The following is a 22,853-nucleotide window of genomic DNA, read 5'->3' as shown; positions in this document are numbered from 1 at the left end:
CTCTGCAACAACAAACAAACACTTAATACAAAAACAACAAACAAAGCTCCGACCGTCAATTACGTTTTCCGCGCAAGGGACTGTACTCGCGTAGCTGCATCCCCTTTGTACTGCCCAACTCCTCCCTGCAATCAGCCCGGCACCCCGGTGTAACCAATCAGTGCCTGGCCCGCAGCTGATCGCATGGGAATTGTTTCGAGTATAAGCTTCCTCCAAGATGGCCGACTTCCTGTTTCCACCCACTGTCGAGTTGACCCGACTATGGGGAGGTTTACTACCAACTTTACACAGCGCCCTTTCTGGTCGAGAGGGAGATTTACAACATCGATTCTTTCTCTCTTTATCACACCTCTCTTCCAGTCAACAAGAAAAGCTACTTGACCTGTCGTCAGACCACGGTGTACAAATTAAGTTGAATGTGTCCACTGAACCGCAGTTCTGGTGCTCAGTACAAAAGGAGCACACCGACATTGGTAATCAAGCTTTGCACGTTCTGTTACCATTTGGGTCAACATACCTGTGTGGAGTGTCATTCTCTGCGATGACTGCCGTCAAATCAAAGTCCAGGAACCGAGTGAATATAGAGACAATTGCTGTGTCTTGACTGCCTCCCAGAATTTCAAAACTCAGTGGAAAACAGGCTCAAATATCACACTGAAATGTATATTTGTGTTAATGCGTTTTTTTATTTATTATTATTATTATTATTATTATTATTATTATTATTATTATTATTATTATTATTTGTAATTATATGGCAAATAATTTTGAAAGGGGTACAGTAGTCTGAAAAGGTTGAAAACCACTGGTCTAAAGAGTAACAACATCAAAACATATTGTGTGTGTTGAACATTGGATAGTGTTTCTTATACATTATTATTATTATTATTATTATTATTATTATTATTATTATTATTACATCTCTCTCTTAACAATGCTGATATAAACCTGCAACAACGCCATGATGTATTTGTTAGCAATTTGACCTTATTTACACATATCAAACACATGGCTTTTGCTAAATGTGTGTCCATTTCCAATGTCTAGCCGCTGTCAGAAAATTGGGAAATACTGTACCAGTCAGTATTTTAACACAATTTATCACCCACAACCCATTTATATACCTGGTCGCTAGACTGCTCAAATATCTGTAGTTTATTATCAAAATCTTTATGAAACTGTATCGGTATTGTTGTATTCACAGCAGCAGTGTGTTCTAATGTAAAAAGCTAGTTCGTCCAGCAGTTCCAACCTACAATGTTTGACATCAGCTTATTAATGGGAGACCCAGAATGTGCTACCAATTACTGGTCGCCAAAATCAACAGATAATGTGAGCATTTTTCAGGGAAGTAGGCAAACAAACAAACAAAAAAATTCGCAAACAAAGCGACAAGTGAAATGAATCACAGCATGTCGGCAACATAAATGTCTCATTGAATAGATTTAGTTGTTGTCGGACAAGTTACGAAAGACTTGGTGGAGGGGGAGTTGAAGATTATTGAATCATTCCCCCAGTGTTTGACTGAATATAGCAGGCATTCCCTTTCCTTCAATGGATTAATGTTAAGGTCGGGATCTTGGATTTAATAGCAGGGTGTCTTCCAGAACTCTGACACACTACTTAAGATATTTGGAACTTGGGACTTTATTAGTGTATCACATACTGTATGATGTGATGATGTCATTATCACATATCAAAGCAATAACTGACTTCACAAGAAGTATTTCAAATGCAAAAATAACAAATAAAAAATAACAGTGAAACGAAAAATACATTTTAACCCTTTAAGGTACAAGGAACATATGTGTCCTACAAATAAAATGAGGCTAACCTTCATATTTTTGCAATGAGCTGCACGGACAGGGTTTAAAATTTCCTGGTTGGATCTGATCATCCAAATTGTCAGTTTACTCGTCATACTTGAGTCTCTCTCGAATTAATTTGAAGAACCGCTCAATTCCTTGTGTACCTTAAGGGGTTAAATAAAAGAGTGCTGAATACAATAATATTGAACTCAACAAAAACATATATATTTTTTTATCCATTAATCCTTTCAAAGCTTTAAAAATCTTCCGCCACTAACAGGGTGTGTAGTGGCTAAATGTCTTAACCACGAAGTGTGGTAAGTGCTTCGTGTTATTGCTTTAGTGCTTTGTGGTATATTTAACAAACTAAATTGTACAAGGCTGGCATAAGAATTACAAGTGGGCATTCGTCCAAACACTATCTAACAAGGCTAAAGATAACCATGGAAGCGGATCTACTATGCAGAGATTGTTTCAAGTCTCAAGGTTAGGAATTGAGTAAAATGAGAAACTGCTTTAAATAGGGTTGTGTTCAAAGGCTCAAAGGTTCATTCGCTAGCCAGGAATTCGAAGGTAGTTCTACACCTTCGAAGGTTTGTTCACTAGCCAGGAATTCGAAGGTAGTTGTACACCTTCGAATGTTCGTTTGCTAGCCAGGAATTCGAAGGTAGTTCTACACCTTCGAAGGTTCGTTCGCTAGCCAGGAATTCGAAGGTAGTTGTACACCTTCGAAGGTTCGTTCGCTAGCCAGGAATTCGAAGGTAGTTCTACACCCTCGAAGGTTCGTTCGCTAGCCAGGAATTCGAAGGTAGTTCTACACCTTCGAAGGTTCATTCGCTAGCCAGGAATTCGAAGGTAGTTCTACACTTTCGAAGGTTCATTCGCTAGCCAGGAATTCGAAGGTAGTTCTACACTTTCGAAGGTTCATTCGCTAGCCAGGAATTCGAAGGTAGTTCTACACTTTCGAAGGTTCATTCGCTAGCCAGGAATTCGAAGGTAGTTCTACACATTCGAAGGTTCGTTAGGTGGCATTTAAGCACCGTTTTTTTGTTTTGTTTTTTGTTTTGTTTTCTCTGTTAACAGAAACCGTTTGACAATGTGTGAATACTATAAATCACACATTAAATGTCACTCACATGCATAATTTGATCTTTTGATTTGTATAATACATATTACTTAAACAAAAGTTGTATTTAAAGTCAACTACCAAATCGTTATACGTAGCAACTCTATATGGCACCGTGCATCGGAGCAGGGTATATTATGCCAAAGCACTGGGTGGTTACCTATAGCGTTGTATTACTTCAGTAAAATATGTAATGAACACCTAGTGTAGAAGACATTGTAAGAGAAGTGCTATGGTAGAATAAGTATGAAACATACAAAATATACGCAAACACTAATAATTTAAATTTTCAAAACTGAGCACCCCCCGGCCCTCCACTCCTCCAGCTCGTGTTATCCAGAGGCAGAACTTTAATTTCTTCATTCGCCATCTCGACAGCAAAGTGTTGTTTAGCGTAAGCTGTATTGAAAGAAATGTCTCGAAACCCCTCTGCTGTTTGGGATTTATTTGTAAATGCCCAGACCAAAAAAAAAAGTTGAATGCAAACTGCAAGCGTCTGTTGATGTATCGTGGAGGCACAACCAATCTCCGGGAGCTTTGACAAGCGTAAGTTCATATTATTATTATTTATAATATTTGTTTTGGTAGCAGTATTAAAGTAGTAAAATGTGATTGACTGATAACCGGCTTGGAACAGTGACTGTTAAATAAAGCTTTGTTTTACTTGAGTCAGCTGCAGTTCTTTTAATTGGCCGCAATAAGGTGCTGCTGCAATGCAAGCTAACTGTATATATCGCAAGCAGCATCAATTACATGTACATAACAATGTGTATTTCTATTTAAATGATAAAAACATGATTACTGTTCTATATAATATTTTTTTTTTTTTTTTTTTTTTTATTTAGTCGTTGCCAATTAGTTTTTAGTATTTTCTCCCCAATTTGAAATGCCCAATTATTTTTAGGCTCAGCTCACCGCTACCACCCCTGCGCTGACTCGGGTGAAGATGAACACACGCTGTCCTCCGAAGCGTGTGCCATCAGCCGCCCGCTTCTTTACACTCTGCAGACTCACCGTGCAGCTGCCTCAGAGCTACAGCGTCGGAGGACAGCGCAGCTCTGGGCAGCTTACAGGCAAGCCCGCAGGCGCCCGGCCAGACTACAGGGGTCGCTGGTGCGCGGTGAGCCGAGGACACCCTGGCCGACCTAACCCTCCCTCCCCCCGGACGACGCTCAGCCAATTGAGCGCCGCCACCTGGGAGCTCCTGTCCACGGTCGACTGTGGAATAGCCTGGACTCGAACCGGCGACGTCCAGGCTATAGAGCGCATCCTGCACTAGCGAGTGCTTTTACTGGATGCGCCACTCGGGAGTCCTATATAACGTATTTTTAAACTGCATATGAATGTTTTATTCCATTTATATGGATTACCTGTAAGATGAGTATTTTCAATCAAATATAAACTAGTAGGTATGGTGACATCATCAGTAAATTACGCAAATTAATACCATAAGAAGGTTCAAACCTTCCTTTGGTAATGTGTTCCGAATCTTCGAAGGTCAAAATGTACCCTTCATTGCAGCCCTAGCTTTAAACCAATCTCAAAACCACGACGGTGCAGTATTTTATGAAACTCTTAAGTTCACACAAACTTGGTTTTGTGGTTGAGCTTTTTTAACATACAAGGAACAAACTGAAATAAAGCATGGATGTTAAATTAATAATGAACTCTCAACTCTCAATAATGCAATATGAGGTCAAAACCACAGATTATACTGTATATACCCTCAAACAAGGCACTCTGAGTTGATAAAGGAAACTCAGTGTGTACTAAATATGTTTCTTCTGTAGTGTTAGAAGACACGGTAGGTCTATTATTATTTATTTCTTAGTAGCCGCCCTTATCCAGGGCGACTTACAATTGTTACAAGATATCACATTATTTTTACATAATGATAGAAAGTTAAACCTATGTCCATTATCTGGCTATAAAAAATACATATCAACTAGTACAAATATATTTAACGCTGCATAATTTTGACAAATTAATGTTTATTCGACTATTTCTTTTATGAATATAACTACCAAATGTATACTCACATATCCAGTTTGGCTGTCATCCCTTAGAAATCTGTACTTACAGCACAAAGTACTTAGCACAGTACTGTACATTGTTACAATCCAAGGATGTTGACTGCTGTCCTCTGATGTAATTTGTGTGATGTTTATAATAATGCTTTCTCAAAGAATTGACGGTTCCAAACTGTTTTCTGCAGTTTTCCACACTACATCTGATAGTGAAATGAGGAATGTGTTGGTGAGCAAGCTCTAAATGAGACAAATATTTTTTAACTGTGTACTTTATGACACTACAATAAGTACATTTGTAGACTGGCATATCAATTTTGCACCTGTAAATGTTGCCGTGAAGTTGCCCAGACCTAAGCCAGAAATCCACTCCACTACATTTTCAACAGTCCATTCCTCCACAGCTGACTTTTCCATATTGTGCTACCAGGCATTCACCTTTGAATCTGAAAAAAATGACAAGACCTTTTACATGAGTATTATGTTGGAAAGATACATCTTATAAGTTTTCAATTAAAAGTTTTTTCAAATTTGGAAATACAGTTTTATTGTAAGCTTACATTCTGTGTTATTATTAACTATGATCATTATGCAGTTGTGCCGTTTAATGGCTTTTTTGAGACCGATATAACCGATTTTTTATATGAGTTTTCAACTCCTAAGTCTAATAATAATAATAATACTGTAATTATTACTGCTGCTCTTCAGTTTGAGATTATATATATATATATATATATATATATATATATATATATATATATATATATATATATATATATATATAACTGCTCATTGCTAATTGGTGTTGAACAAGGCTAGCCTACATACGACTCCTCCCCTTCAGTCGCTTCAAAATGTAAAACCCGGACTTAAAATATGTGAAGTTTTTTTTTTCTCAAAAAACATTAAAATGACAAATATGAAATAAATAATAAAAATAGGTTTAGAATATACCCGCATCCACCACAGCGAGCCGTTAGCCTTTTTGAAAGTGAACGTTCTCCAGCTCTGAAACTGGAGCGGCCAGTGTGCTCGAGCACTCCGAAATTCAACGGTTTAGGAACGGTTAAACTGCGCTCTGGCACCGATTGAGTTTACGAACGCATATATATATATATAGGCAGCCGATTCGTGTACTGGCTTACAGGTTTTCACATACCCAGACAACAGTTAATCAAGAATAATCACAGAGACTCGGGTATTCAGAGTGTAACAAATCAGAGTGTATATTCAATAATTCGATTTATTAACACTTAAATGGATTGCGATTACAGATATACTTCGAATCTTAGCTTATAGACAGTCCAGGCAGTCTGGTGTCTTTGCAAACTAACAGCATTAATACTTAAAGTGATATGGTTACATCACACACCTCAGGCAGTCTAAGGCATTAGCAGTCAGCTTCACAGAGAGGTCTTCAAGAGATGGACCAGGCAGTCTGTCTTACCAAACTGGTCTGATAACTAACTGTAATTTTTGCTTCCATATTTTATAGGACTTTTTCTTTCCCTTTGTGTGTCAGAAGGCTTACTTAATCCTAAACACCTGGTTTGTTACAGCCTTGATCTCTAAAATTAATAAAATATTTTTTGGTGCTAAGCTGTCTCCCACTTTTCTAAGATAAGGATATATGAGGTTTTCTCTAAAGCTAATGATATATGTTCCTGTACCACGGAGTTTCTCTCACTTAATATAAAAACGAGGAGCACTTAAGTTAGAACACCTCCTGTTCTGTTAGGAAGTTTCGCCTTGGTTGTTAAAACGTATTATTCCGGTACCATGAGAATCCTGGTACTTTTACAGATACGAATAAAAAGCCTGTCTGTCTTTGAGTTAAACCACCTGTTATGTCAGTAAGTTCTGTCTTGGTTGCTAAAACATATTTTCTTTTACCATGAAAATCTGAGTACTCCCATAAGATCAGAATAAAAAGCGAGAGGCCCTCTTTCCTAAGTTGCAACTGATGATAAGAAACTACGTGCACGTTCCAAGAGGTTCCATCCAGGTTAATGATTGATGTCAGTGCTTCATAGTTCACTGAGTCTCTCATTTAGGCTAACACAGATTTCTGCAATACTATTTCTGCTTGTAGCTTTTTAACATTTTCTTAAACCAGTACAGAGCTTTACAATACTATTGTTGCCTTTAGCTACTTCAGCTCCAGGACGTACGCATGTAAATCAAATGAAAGAGCACTTACAGTACCATGCCATACCCGTGTACGTCAAGGTTTGCCATCTATTCTATGGTTTTTTTTTTTTCAATCTGATCTCTTTGTATGCATGCGTCAGGAGGTGAGTGGAGTGGGTGACAAAGTGAATGTCCAAACAGTCTTATAATTACCAAAATAGTCCATTTGTAATTAATAATAATCACTGTACGCTGTTATTATTTTGTGAAACCTTTTTGTTTGGCACTAAAAGCCCACCATTTTACCCCCATATCATTGCTGGTATAGGGGTAAAACGGCGGGTTTTCAGTCCCAAACAAAAAGGTTTCACAAAATAATAACAGTATAGTAATCCACATGTGCGTGGGAAAGTGCTCCGGTTGTAGGAGTGGTGCTGGGTTGTGCTGTGCTGTGCAGTGCTAGCTGTGCTGGCTCCGTGGCTGCAGCTCCCGACTCGCTAGTCCTCTGCTACACAAATAAACAAACAAAAACACAGCGCTCCAGCTGCGTCACCTTTGCACTGAGATTTGCAGCTCAAATTCCTTCTCCCGCTGTCAAAATACCCTAAGGCAGTGTTAGTAATGTGATATGTGTTTTGAAGTCAGGAAAGAGAGATCTGTGCAAAAATCCTTATCTATCTCTGAAGACATTGAGAAGAGTTGGAGATACTGCAGCAAACAACCAATGGTCCAAAAAAAAGTTTTTTGTATTCAGTTTATATATTGTGTGCGTAATTTTGTACATACTTTGCATCCAAAAAAGTGAATATGTACATAAAACGTTTATTTTACTGTGTTTACATTTTGCTAATATATGTATTATATACAAATCTGTTGTTGTTCATACAAAAATAACATGTAAAAAAAAGATAACTTGTGTCCATTTTGCTTTATTGAATATGATTATCTAGTACACAGGAGCATAAAGGGTTTATACAAATGTTATAAATGTATTGGCTTTTTTTCGAAATATTACTATTTTATACCAGTTTCAGGGTTAAAAATACCAATTATAATAATTTTCAAAATCTGGTACCTGGAGTGCACATTCATTTTTGCATCTGGAGTTGAAGAGGTTAAGAATTACTTTTCTTCCAATGGTCTTTTGAACACAGTATCCAGTTTGCGTCCAAGATATCGGAGTGCTCCCAGCAGGATTGGAAATCCTTTTCTGGTTCTGTTCTTAAAGGTTCCTTAAGAACCACCGCAGGGCCCGGAATCCAGTGCTGAGCATCGCAAGTGTGGGTGACAGTTTCAAATGCCTGATACCTAGATCTGTACATTCTAACATTCCCGAATGAACCCATCTCACCTGGTGAGTCTCATCACATCCCAGACATTCAATTATCCTTACATCGTCTAATTTAACATTTAAATTGGAAAAAGGATAATCCCTGCGGATCATCAGGGGCACACTCAATTACCACATGGGTACATGCAGGACACAGTTTTAGTTCTGCTAGTGACAACCCAGTTCAGCATCTTTCACATCCACATCTGGACACATGGCGGTCTGTTCCCCTTTTCAGACAGTTTCCCACAGGGAGTAATGGTTCTGGACTGATAACTATTTTGTTCATATATTTCAATTTGATCACAGGCTATTTGGTTTGGTGTTCCTTCCATCCAAAATATCTGAGTTAGCCAGAATTCACTGTGTTTCATATCAGAGGGTTCCTCAGCCTCATTATCATTTCCATCATCAGTGGGGAACCCCCTGAGAAATGAAGTTAGTTCGATCGAAGGACCAGTTACTTTGGCTGCATAGGCCTTCCATTCATAAGGAACCAATACCTTATACAAGAGAGAAGAGGGTTGAGGGTTACTTGTGACAATGCTGTTGTGGCAAAGACAGTTGCCTTTTGTGTATCTAGACAGTGGTATGTGCAGTAGTTACAAGTCCCTGAAGCAGTATGCAGCCCTGTCGCTGTTCTTTGTTGTGCAGTATGCTGTGCACATTTGAGTTTGCACTGCTCCACTTTGAGCTTTGCATCATTTTCACTAACTGAAATCTATACATTATAAGTATCACGCTGCCCACCAGACATCAGCATCCAACTAGATCAGTATTAAAGTTCAAGATTATTTTGTGCCGGGGCGGACTTGGGTTTTTCGTGTTTGAATATTCTTTCAAAAGTAAAAACGAGTATTAGAATATTCTTTGATGTTGAATTAGCTGGAATGCGTACGTATAACCAAACCATATTAACATAGAAAAGATATATTGATATTAAAATTAACCTGGTACCCCGACAACTACCTATTAATGAAATGTCTGACTTAATTTATGCATTGGTTTCCTTTGTACGATATCTTTTTGACAGTTATTTGTAAACCGTCTCATTCACAGCTCCTTTCTGGCTGCAGTGGTAGGTACAGGTTTAATATTTACACATTAAAGAGTAAATGGCTTGACATTACATTTTAACACTTTTCACCATCCACTGTCTGTAATTGTACTGAGTGCTTCTGAGGGCCATTGTGTGGGAGTTATATTTATTTTTGTGTTTCAACGCAGTAGTTTTGTTCTAACTGCCTTCACAGTTGCAAACAGAGTAAATTAAAAGCTTGATCCGTTTTTTTTTTTTTTTCAAACTTTTTGCACCAAATCCTGCCTGTTTTGAACTGCGCCCTCACCCTTAACGGCGTCGAGGGAGGGTCTGAAGCAGCAAAACTAGTGGTCGCTATGGAAACTCGTTATAATTGGGTGAGATGAACTAAATGGGTGTGGAAAGTGGTCAGAGAGAGCATCATTCAGTGCATATCTAGTGTGAATCAAGAATCCTTCATTGCATAGCCGTTGGTTAAATACCTCCTCTAAAAGAGACTCTACAAACGGCATCTGTCGAACAACATGGAGGCCAGGACTGCTTCATGGTGCCCTTCCTTCTGAGATATTGGAAATAACCTATTGGCAATACACTTGTACTAATTAAGGGTAGGAAAACACCTTTTAATAAATGGCTGGTCAAACATTTGCATTACATTTTTCTGGAACAGTTTGCTGACCATAAAAACTTTTTTTTTCTTTTTTTTTCCTCTAATGGCTGTGTCTAAATGTTTACTTGCTTTTAACTGAAGTAAGATATTTTGCAGACCTGTAGATGAAAGTGCTGTATACAATAGAGCCGTGTCTATTTGGAAATGTGTGTGTGTGTGTGTGAGTCCAGGATCGCTCCTGTGCTGGATGATGTGTGCCAGGCATACACAAAGTCTCGAAACTGCAGGGTACTCCGTCACTGCAATGCCAAACACCACACATTTATAATTACATATATAATACATCCTTCACTACACACATCCCTCACTACACTGCAGAGTTGACATGAAACCACTGGGCCCTATTGGCTAAGCCTTGAGCTAATATATACCGTACTGTACATACTATTTGATCTGTTTTGTTGGATATTGCAAAGTTCTGTATTCTGTTTGCATCCAAATTAATCAAAACAGTTAAAAATATATATATAAAGCTTTGTAAAAAGGGCATACCATTACACTTATGTATAGGTGCCTAAAAGAGGTAGTGATTCTTGGTGAAACAGAATTTAATTATTCCAGTATTAAATACATACCTCTGGCAACTGATATAATGAAGGCCCCTTAGGGATCTACAATTCATCGCATATCGATTTTTTACATGATGTATCATACCTTAATAGAGGTATATATTGTTTGTATCGCAATACAAGACCAAAAGCACAACATAGCTTACTGTAGATCATCTTCTTGAGTGAAGGATAAATGTGTTTTATACTTGGTATGAATACATACTGTCCTCCCCCTGGCCCATTTAATTTGTGTCTTTTAACAAAATAGTTGATCGTTAAATGATCATTTGATCCTATTATGCATCATACAAGTAGTCGATCTGGACCATCACATGTATCGTGATACATATTGTGACATTAGCGTATAGCTATAACCCCTACCCTTAGTACAAATACTGTGAACTGCACTTGGAAAAATCGTCTTCTAACAAATTAAGCAAATAAACATGCAAAGAATACTGGAGTCGTTAGGCTTGTCTTGACTGCACTTTTCATTACAAACGTGGAAAGTTGCTGCTGAACTTTCGGTCCAAGCAGCTTTGACAGGATCTCCTGTCTGCTGGGAATCCCATATGTCGTAAATGATCATCCCTTATCAATAAGGATAAAGTAATCCAGGTTACAGTATATTATCATAATGGAAGGAAATCGTTCCAGCTTTTTTTTTCTTTGAGAGAAAGTGGATTTGTTTATTGTATCATGTGGTCTCTGAGGTGAAAGCCAGGCTGAGCTAGAGTTTACTTAATAGGCAGTTAAGTACCTGAGAGCTGCTATAAGTGGAGCTGTTTATAGAGTTTGCAGTTAAGCAAACAACCATTTGTTAAACTGTCACAGTTGGAAAGTGTTTCCTTAATGTAAACCATGTGTCAGTTTCTTCATCTGTATAAATAATTTGTCACTGCAGATTTATGAGCTTTGTTTATGTAAAAGAAGCAAGATCCAGCAGCTTTGGTTACATTTTAAGAGATAAAACTGGAAAAGAAATCCTACCTGGAAGAAAAGCGCTGTGTGTCTTGTATCTGAAATAGAGGTCATTTTTGGCCACATCTTGTTTGTTGTACTATAACAATCATATTGAAGACTGCAAGGGTGTGCTGGGATGTCTCCCAGCAGTAATTGAAACTGAGAATAAGATAAATGAAAACCACATTTCCAACAATATCATATCTTTAAGAATATAAAAAAGTGCACCCTGTGGATAAGAGTTATGACTGGGCAGTCGTGGGTTACCCAAGTATACTGTACTGTGTACCTTCTATATATCCAGGGCTTCTGTTAAAATACTACTGATACAAAAAACATGAGATCAGTACATAGCCAATAAACACCGGAAATATAGTGGAAATGGTTACGCAATTCGTTGATTTGACCCCTTTCCCCGTGAAAAAAATAAGTAAAATTCAGTAACATACCAAAAAATAAATAAAAAATCAATGTCCCTCCTTCCTGACTTGTATCATGCATTGATTCGTTGTGAATACTTTAAACCCACCCAACTACTGAGTGGCAGCACATTCCTACATTTCTGTTGGAGAATTGTAACACACTTGCAAGATTTAAAATAGTTACAATTATTTGAAGTGGAGGGTTGTTCTTGCTCGCGAAATTTAAAGCTAAAAAAATGCCTAAACACACAGAAAACCCAGAAGAATGTTCCCGTGACCATAAGGATTTCGTTGTGGAAGACAGCAAAGGAAAGAAGGTACAACTGAAGAGTGCAAGTACTGTCGAGTTACTGTTGTGATAGAAAAAAAAAACGCTATGAATTTTGGAAAGTAACCGAAAACAATAATTTCATACAATATAGAAAAAGCAAAAGCCCCACAAAAAACTATTTGCATAAAACTCGAAAATAGCTCAAAATAAGCACCGAAAAATGAAATGAATAAAAACCGAACAGAAGCCCTATATATAACACAGAACTTGTATAAAACGTTTCGAAGTTATTTTAAACTCAATGCAAGTGATTATAGAACATTGTAGAATAAAACTCCACCCCACCCTAGTACATTATTTAAGGGATAATGGCATTGCATGCATTCCATTCAGGAGTTCCATTATTACAAAGGAACTCGCCACAACAATGTCATTATCATTATTATACTGCAACTTTTAAAAGTTATTTAGTTATTTACCTCGGTCTCAAATAATCATTGTAGTTCACAAAGAGTTGCAGGGCTAGAGTGTTATTGGGTTACTGTACAATAAAGAATAATATTCCTTATGAACTTCCATGGCTGGATAAATCAGCTTGTCCTGCACCTATTGCTGTGTTTTGTTTTTTTATTACTAAATGTGCTCTGAACTGATGAAGGTCCCTGTTTTTCCTTCAGTGTTTTCTGTATGTCTTTCTATAATGTACAGCATACAGTATTACTATACTGCACCTAAACAGAAAAATAAACTATTGTTTTCAGTATGTGACGAAATACAGAAATACTGTTATCCCAGGGATTGACTTACGGTATGTATTTCGCTACCTTTTATGACGTTAGGTCTATGTAGGCAGGTAAAAGCAGAGTTTCTTTTTCCAATCCAAACACTCTGTCTTTATCCTCTTTTTCCAGGTCTGACCGATGAAAAAGTAAAGGCCTACCTTTCCCTTCACCCGCAGGTATTGGATGAGTTTGTGTCGGAAAGTGTGAGTGCCGAAACAGTGGACAAATGGCTGAAGAGGAAGAACAGCAGACACGAAGGTAAGCAGGCAGACTGATACCTTACATTCTAAACTTCATTGTGTACCACCACAGAGTCACGACTACCACATTTCACAGAACAATCAGTAGAGAACATGGCCTAAACAGAGGTTACATAAATAATCAAAAAGATGAGTGAAGACACGGAGGGACGAACACACTGTTGCACATGAGCAGCTTTCTGGGTATTTAACCTTTAAATACAGAATGTGAAGGCTGCTTGACTGGCTAGGTTTATAGGAATTATTTTGTTCCTCACATCATTTTAGATTTACATAAAAAAAAAAAACTGAATTTAAAACCCACCATGGAGTTTAGTGATCTGTAGTTCCTATATATTATTGTAATGTACTGGTGCGTATCATGTGTCACCTAATGCACAGGGAAGGAACCTTGGGTCGATTGCAGCGTACCAAAAGCTAATCATTACAGGTAGATCATCTGCTAAATCAGACTAAACAAGATCCTGATTGCAGCATACCAAATCAGATTCATGATGATCCTGTTCAAGTGGATTAATTTAGTCCTGTTATGGATAACTTAATATGCTTGCTTGTCCTAAGCATGTACTGCTTACAATTAATTTTTTTACATATACACAGTGCTCCCTCACTAGAAGGCTCTCAGTTATAACGAGCCTCAGATATAACGCTCCTACAGCATGCCCCCCAATTCCCTATACTAGTGATTCATGCAATATTTCTACAGTAAATACAGTACCAGTGTTGTTCAAACTGTAAACAACTTCTCAGTCTAACTTCTGTTTCTGTCTCTCCCTTTTGATACAGTATCTGAACTGACAAAAAGCTGCGCTGGCACTTTATAACACACATCTTATTCAGCATTAGTTTTATAATTAAATAAATATTAGGCTTATTACGTGGTTTTCTTTTCTAATGCATTTACTTTTTTTGCTGTGAGAGGAGCTGCGGCTTTCTCTGGGAGACGAGACGCTTCAGCTTCGCTTCAGCCCCACTCTGGCAGTCGAACCTGGGGTGAGCCCATTCCCTCTTCCCCTCGCCCGACCTTCTCTCTTTCTGGCACTTTGTTTGCTTGTGAGTCGCTTCGAACTGAACTCCCGACTACCGTTTAGTCAGGATATTCATAGTTTAAAAACTGCTAATTATAATGACCCACGAGTGGAAATGTTACCTTTTCTTTTTGTTGTAAAAAATATAGTGTTGATTACATGGTGCTTTATGCATGGTTAATTCATGTAAAGTTACATTTTTGCTTCACTATATGTGCATTATAGAGAGGGAGTTATTTTATTTTGTATTTTAGTCAGATGTGTGTTGTTATGTGTCCCGCGGCTCTGCCCACCCTCTCCCCCGTTTATAACGCTCTTCGGTTATAATGCTCATATTGTGTGTCCCCCGAGACCCGCGTTATAGCGAGGGAGCACTGCATATGTAAGAAATAACCCACGACAGGGTGTCTGGTTATTACCGCACGCCCTGGGTGCGTTGTGAGGCATGAGGTCGCAGGCCGAGTCCCTTTAACCACCCAGGAAGTAGGTTATTTCACACATAAAATGGCTACATTTTTTTAAAATAATTACACAAACTAGCTTTTTTAAGGAAAAAAATAAAAACGATACAATGTATCCTTCCACTGAGAAAAATAGTCCCTGAAGACTGTTTGATTGTAACATATATTTTGTACTTTTTTATTATTTGCCATAAACATTACATTGAACATTGCCATTCATAGTAAAAAAAAATTAAATAAAATGACATTTGTGAATTGAAAGCAGTCTGATTTCCCACATCTGAGGGATGATTCATGGAATAGCCAAACACTGCACACTGCCCTGGCACTCGAGGGAGGGGCTACTGAGTTTTTTTTTTTTTTTTTTTTTGTAGGAAATGATCCTACTCAGGCTTTGCAGTCTTCAAGAGAAGCTGACCAATAATTTCTGAGGCTGTTTTCACACCGATGCCAGTAACTGGCATAATTTCCCTAGATTGTAAACCAGCATTAGATGATATGTGGACTAAACGACTTCCGTGTCAGTTGGCGCAGAGCCGCAGACCTTCCCGTCCGCGGCGAGCACAATAGAATTCTATGCCGAACCCAACTTTGTTTAAAAGCCCAACAGTTGTGTCAGCAGAGAGCAGCAGAGATTTTAATTTTGTTTTAAATATGTTTCTGAAATCAGAGGGTAGTGGTGAGATGTATCTGTTGTGTTGAATTTAAAAATTGCATACTTGCTAGTCAGTTTTATAAGGCGATATTTAGTTTAACAAGTAGATGCCGCTACTGCATATACAATATATATTACATGCTGAGTGAGACTTGCGTGCTGATTTCTCAGATGGCTTTTGAATAGTGTTACTGCTACCTCTTGCCTCAGAGTTTTCTTTGTTCTGTTCCTTGACTAAATAAATACCACAGTATATTTACCAATTTTTCTGTAATTGTTAGTGACAGAGGTGAAAAATAAAACCGATTGTTGAGTGATTTAAATGCTGTTTCAGTTGTATGTTGACATTTTTACCTACAGAAACACTCTTTAGATAATTGTTAATGTTAAGGCGTAGTAATATTAGTAGATCAGGTAAGTAAGTTGGTCTATGATGTCATAGCCGTGCGCTAAGACAATTACTACTGCACGGTCATGTGATCTTGTTCAGCCAATCACAGCACTTAATTTATCCAAGCCATTTTATATATATATATATATATATATATATATATATATATATATACTGTGTGTGTGTGTGTATATATATATATATATATATATATATATATATACACATTCATGTACATTTGATACCATTTTAAGTTTAACGCAATACAATTTCAGTTAATATGCTTTAACTATAAACAACTAATGATCCATTATCACGCAGCGTTGGTGGTTTCGCTATTTGTTGTAGAAAAAATCCGAACGTAGCTGTCTTTTTTCTGTGCCTATGCAGCAGTATCGGCAGCTTAAATACAAGTCTGATCCGCCAGTTTGATTCATGTTAGATTTCGAAATGTCACATTTTTCAATTTGTCAGTTTTTTGTTAAATATGTGGAAAACTACAAAGCGATATGTACTTTAATATATTAACGTAACATTATTTAGCAGGTTTCATTTGACTTTATGAAGCAGAATGTGTTAATTCTATAGGGTGATGCAAGACTTCTGGCCATAGCTGTAGGTTTAGTCCCCATTATCGGTCTAACTTGTTCCGATCAGTTAAACCAATTACCGTGATCATCCGTTTGGCACGCTGCAATCAGGATTGAGTTAGTACGGATTTGCAGGATTTTCTTGATTTGGACTAAAGCACTGGTATGGTGCAACTGACCCAACATATCTGAAATGTTTTCCTTTTTAGTCATTCCATGATAACATTTTCATTGACTTTGCTGAATATTACAATTCAATTTCAAAAAGACCAGTGATAAAAACAGGCTATTAACTTCATTATGTTTTCCTGGGAGACATCATCCCTTTTCTGTGCCGAAAAATTATCCTGACTACATACTAATCAATGTGAATTTGAGTTGGAGTTTAGAAACCAGAACATTTTAGATGTCTTCCTGTCTGTCTGTCTGCCTGTCTGTCTGCCTGCCTATCTGTCTGTCTCTCTGTTTGTTTGTCTGTCTGTCTGTTTGTCTCTCTGTCTGTCTGTCTGTCTGTCTCTCTGTCTGTCTGTCTCTCTGTCTCTCTGTCTGTCTGTCTGTCTCTCTGTCTGTCTGTCTCTCTGTCTGTCTGTCTGCCTGTCTGTCTCTCTGTCTGCCTGTCTGTCTCTCTGTCTGTCTGTCTGTCTGTCTCTCTGTCTCTCTGTCTGTCTGTCTGTCTCTCTGTCTGTCTGTCTATTTGTCTCTCTGTCTGTCTGTCTGCCTGTCTGTCTCTCTGTCTGTCTGTCTGTCTGTCTGTAATAGGTATTTTGCTTGATTCTCAAAGCTACAGGTATTTACTCCATATCATCATAAGCACAATTTTTTTATGACTGGAAAAAACACCAATTAAATGTCTGAAACAAATAAGAGACAGCTTAATACTTCATTCAAGCCCCTGAATTTAAAGTCTTAGTTGCTTATATATGGTTTGGTAACTGAATTGTTTGTGTTACGATATAGGGTAAATAGCTTTGTGAATGTAGTCTTTATTGTTGATCTCATTTTGTGCAATACCTATTTAGTGATTTATTTTTTAATTATTTTTTTTTTGTTTAAAAGGAATTTGAACAATACATATATTTGCAGGAGATGGAAGGAATTTCAAAACCAGTGTCTCAAGTAGGAGTGCATTTGCTAAACTTTAATGACGTGTTAATGGCCAGATAATAAACAAGTTCATACTTAACTACAAACAAGTATAGGGCTCAAATAGAATAGGGACTTGTTGTAAACACTGGTTCTGCTCCTTGGTATTTCGCTGGGCATCAATTTAAGTGTGTCGTGGTTATGTGTCCTTAAGCTGGGGTGGTGAATTTTGGCTGATGTACTCACATTTTGCATCTGCCCTTGTGTAGCTTCACTATGTATTACAATCAATTATATTATTTTCAATAGAAAGAGCAAATCGAGGAGGGTCGGGAGATCTGAGGGATAATTTGCATCTAATTCAACTGGTTATCGATTAGAATCTTGTTGCTACAGGCCTCTGGAGGAAAAGAGCCAGCCCTGCAGCCGTCTGCCGGAGCTTGCAAGGCACTTGGCCGGTAGGGTCCGCTGTAGCGTGATGAGGAGAAACAGTCCCTGACAGTTTTGCCTCCCTAACCCGCAGGAGCACCAGAGCTAATGCAATGCTCCCTCTGCAATCTCCAGCGAAGACCAGTGACTTGGCACAGTTTTGATCAAGCCTTTCTTTCTCAAACAAGTAATGCAAGGCTAGTAAGGGTAGTATAGGAATAGAAGGTCACCTTTACCATGTTAAAATAAGATTGATAGTTAACGCTTTATTTAAAAGCAGTAATAAGAAAAATAACTGTGCTTAACCAGTGGCAGCCTCCCAAAAGCAATGTGAGCATTCAAACTGGAAAGGGATCCTATCCAGTAACATGGCATACAGTACCCATCAAAATGTGCATTACTCAGCAATAATTATTTGACACAACAAGTTGTATTAAACATTATCCAATTGTTAAACGTTAAACCATTTATGTCAAATATAGATGTTAACGTTAAGAACCAAGTCAGCAGGGGTATTAAAATACAGATTTGTATTTATACACGAGTTGTTACAGTTCTTTTAATTCAATTTGTGGCATTTTAAGTTTCATTGTTTACATCCTGGCAAGATCTGAAGCTTTGTTTAAGCCACACCTCAAAGATCTTTGGAACATGGCTGTCTTTGGTGTGCGGATGTGCTGTGGAGGCAACATTAAGACCCCATTACAATAACATTCATTTTCCTTTTAAAATGAAATATAATTTTTAACATTTTCTGTGAGTGGTCCCTTCATTTTACTGTCTATCCTAACATGTAAATGATGAGCGGTCTTGTTAATATTGTTTATCATAAAGACTGTAGCATTGTGTAACTTACCAAAAAACAAGTATGGCCTCTTAAAATCTGCCAGTGCCCATCTGGAAGGTGTGTCTCAGTTTAATAATTTGTTTTTAAAACTAATGAGTATGTGAGTGACATCAAACCCGTGCCATGCCATAACGTACATGATGTGCATGTAAAAATGCCAGTTTGATATACTGTACAACCAGATCTCGAATACCCAGTTTGTGCCAAAGTTTTACAAAGCAAGTTTCTTTAGAACTGAGGAAGCTGGTTTTCTAGATGTGTGTAGAAACGGAAGTGTAACATACTGCAAGTATGTACTTTTCCCCAGTGGAGGATAATACAGCTTCAGAATGTAATAGAAGAACAGCATTTTTTCAAATCATGTAGCCTGCTGTAAGATTCAGAGTCTGAGGGACACTAGAAATAGAAGCTGTTTCAATAACTCTAAAATCATCTTGTTAATTCTTCCATGTGGGATAAAGAACTGGCTGTAAATTCTGGAAGGCCGGCAAAGAAAACAAATCCTTGCGTAATGAGACGTTGTTGAGCTGCATAACTGGAAAGTTATCAATGTCCGTCATTCGTCAAGTCTCCCACCATAAAGAAAAAAGGGCCAGGGTTTGCCAGATGTCTGTTTTCAGCAAGTTTTCTTCATTTTATTGCATTTGTGTGTTTTATGTAAATTAAAACCTTCTATTGTATTAGTTTTTTATTTAAAGGGAAGGTAGCAAACCTGCTGCAGATTTCAAGCAAGCTTTCAAGAGATGATAATATGGAAACCACTCTGTGTTCTGTGTGGGCCTGTCCATGCAGCTCAAGTAGGAAAGAATCTTGTAGAAGGAATTGTTTGGTAAATTCCTTACAGAGTGGCACATAATATAATATTGCTGTTGACCAGTGGTTGGTGAACTGCCATCATTTTGATATGTGTATATATATATGTTTGGCACTGAGATCATGCAGTTGGTCAATGGAATTTGCTCACCAAGACGGAGGAGCACGGCGGTTGCAAGAACTGAAAACTTGGCGTGGATTAAATATATATATATATATATTAGTTTAATATGAAAACAGTGATAGTGATGAAAGCACTATATTCAAATAATAAAAAAAAAACATTCAGTGCCAATAATTTAGGTAAAAAAAAATGCACTGTATTAACTAGGGATATTAAAATGTAGGGTAGGGTAAATAAAGATTGGTGCAACTTAAGAGTTTGCATTACCCCATGTGTAACATAAACCTAATTTATCCTTTTTGTTATTATCCTCAATGCACATAAAATCACTGTACAAAAAAATGCGAAAGCAGCAGTAATCAAACGTGTTTCTAATGATGCCAAGCATATCTCTTTTGGGATTATGGTTTTGCGTCATGACTACAATACCCTGCTACACCCCTATTCCCAGTGAGCCTCAAGCTTAGTTAACACTACATACTGTACTTGTTTTTTAAGTACCATGCACAAAGTATTGATTTTATATCTTAACATCAGCACATTCCTTAAAGTTTGAATTTCATCACTGCAATTCAAAAGAATATAGCTGCTCTCAATACAATACACATGTGGTGTTTGTGCAGCTTCATAGGTCCCCATTTTATTTTGTCCTTTAATTCTGCTGCATGCATGTTGAAACAGTCAGATTATATTACTTACAAGGTGCTCCTAATTGGTAAGTCTGTTGGCTTTTGTGTTTATTCAAAAGCAGAGTTGTTTGCCTCTGAAATCCCTCTGCTTTAGTAAGATGTGTATGTGTACATTTAAAAAGCATTATATATCAATATGCTTTTGAGTCTTTCCAATGTATTTGCCCATAACAGTGTTCTGCTGTGCTGTTTAAGATTTGTACTAAAATCTTGAGGAGTCTTGAAAAATTCAACATTTTGCTTTATTTGTTGCACTCGAAAGGTGTGATAGGAATGAGTTTGCAGGTGTGTCAGATTCCAAATGTGATATAAAATGAAAGTAAGCCCATATTTCATACCTCCGTCCTTAGTTGCAACACAAATACTGTATGTAAAGAACCATGTGACAGAGATGTGGTGAGCCATAAAGCATGAATAGTCTTTCTTTATGAATTTATCCTCAGAAAATGTTGTGAAGTCAGTTGGGCATTATGAAATAAATGGAAATACTGTCAACAGACTTGGAAAAAGTTCCCCATGCTGGCATAAATAGGAGGCTGTGTGGTCCAGTGGTTAAAGAAATGGGCTTGTAACCAGGAGGTCCCCGGTTCAAATCCCACTTCAGTCACTGACTCATTGTGTGACCCTGAGCAAGTCACTTAACCTCCTTGTGCTCCGTCTTTCGGGTGAGACGTAATTGTAAGTGACTCTGCAGCTGATGCATAGTTCACACACCCTAGTCTCTGTAAGTTGCCTTGGATAAAGGTGTCTGCTAAATGAACAAATAATAATAATAAATGGGTGTCAATACAAACATTTTCCACATTTTTGTAGGCTATTAGTAAGTTTCTGTTGACACTTTGAATGGTAGTCATTAGTAATGGTATTCTTATATAAAAATAAAAAACACTTGCCACATGTAGCACACACTTATGATTAAACAGACTTGACTGATTCAAGTATTTTAAAAAAGTTGAAACTTCCTGTTTGTCACAATGGGGAAAAACAGCTATCTAACAAGATCCACCCGCCCATGATGGACCACCTAGTTGGCTCTGGCAGGTGTTTCGATTTCTTTGATTAAAGTGCTGTGAAGCTGATTTCAGCAAATCCTTATGCCTCATTGTGTCCCGGTGTCTGGTGCATGTTGCGCTTCCGGTTGAAGGGTAATAATAAATAGGAGAGTGAATGGTTTCAGTGCACTGCAGGCCTGCCGCAGACGGCATCTTCCAGAAGGATATCTCCTAACCTGCTACGGACAACGTACTTCATGCCCTGTTACCTTGGTAGCAGTGCTGCCACATGTTCCTCAAAACTGAACCTGTTCTTGCAGCATATTTTGCACAGAGCACTGCACAATGTATACCGTAGAGCAGCTGACACACACTGTCAAGAAGCCGAGCACTGCCTTCACAAAGGCCCTCATGAAAATTCGTTTTTTTACCTTATCCAGTAAGTGTATAGATTTAGGCCAGTTGCATTGTGTGAGTCAGCAAACATATCTACTCTAGATTTGTAAGGAACATTTCCATTCTCCACAAGCCTGTACAAGTCGGACAGTCGGGAGTGTCCCTACTTCAGGGGCCCCACAGCACCTGCAGTAAAGCTGTGCTCTGTGCTCTGCTCTCTGAGACTGGGCTCTCCTCTGGGGAAATAATGACGTGAGCAGACTATTCTCCTGGGTTTTCAATACTCTTGGTTACATGACATGGGAACCAGGCAGGAACTAATTTATCAGTAGGGACCTATAGAATCAAACCTGCTCTTTAGAGTGCATTAGTACCAACAGGGCAGTGAGTGAAGAGCAGAGCAACATAGAGAATCTTTGGACTTTTCAGCTTGATGGAGAAAATTATTCTTGCAACCTCTTTGTATACCCCACTGCTGCTATACACAGCTAAGGGTCTTCAATCCTACACAAAATCGCTGGCTACAGTAGTTCATCTGCAGCTAAAACCAGACACCCATGAATACTCTTCCTCTCAACCACACTGACACACCCGTTGATTAACAAGAAAATAAGTTTTCTGTGTTTCCTTTGTGTGCTTTTGTGTTGTAGCAGCTCCGCAGTTGGTTTGCTGAAAGCAGCTGACTCTGTTTATCCGAGCAGTTGGACGTCGGCCATAGTTCCACAAAGCTGCAGTTGTGCCGTTGGTCACATACTGTATCCTTGAGTAATAAAAAGACTACTTCTTACCTGCAGGCTACAGCCGGAAGCCAGGACGTCACATGAGCACGCTAGCAGTGATGCGTCTTATTCTACCTTAGTGGTCACATGGTCTGGGGTTGACATTATGTTTATTAACAGCATTGGGAACTGGAGGGACCCTCAGGTTATAAAAAAAATAAATTAAAAAAATGTAATTTGTATTGCTAAGTCACTCC

General features: G+C 38.1%; 1 protein-coding gene across 8 annotated transcripts in view; it reads left to right on the top strand.

Moving 5' to 3' along the window:
- LOC117403040 (cAMP and cAMP-inhibited cGMP 3',5'-cyclic phosphodiesterase 10A) overlaps window positions 1-22,853 on the top strand; it is a 115,034-nt gene that overhangs the window by 41,483 nt on the left and 50,698 nt on the right. For 2 of the 8 annotated variants that reach the window (XM_059023790.1, XM_059023784.1), the window contains exons 2-3: window positions 13,249-13,377; window positions 14,301-14,432. In XM_059023790.1, coding sequence (XP_058879773.1) covers window positions 13,249-13,377; window positions 14,301-14,432 — 261 coding nt within the window. The remainder of the gene's footprint in view (window positions 1-13,248; window positions 13,378-14,300; window positions 14,433-22,853) is intronic. The other 6 variants (XM_059023785.1, XM_059023788.1, XM_059023786.1 and 3 more) reach the window with 6 other exon arrangements.

This window comes from Acipenser ruthenus, chromosome 5 (assembly GCF_902713425.1).
Source record: "Acipenser ruthenus chromosome 5, fAciRut3.2 maternal haplotype, whole genome shotgun sequence".
Taxonomy (NCBI): Eukaryota; Metazoa; Chordata; class Actinopteri; order Acipenseriformes; family Acipenseridae; genus Acipenser; species Acipenser ruthenus.
Note: the sequence above shows the minus strand (reverse complement) of the source record. Positions and strands in the feature narration are given on the sequence as shown.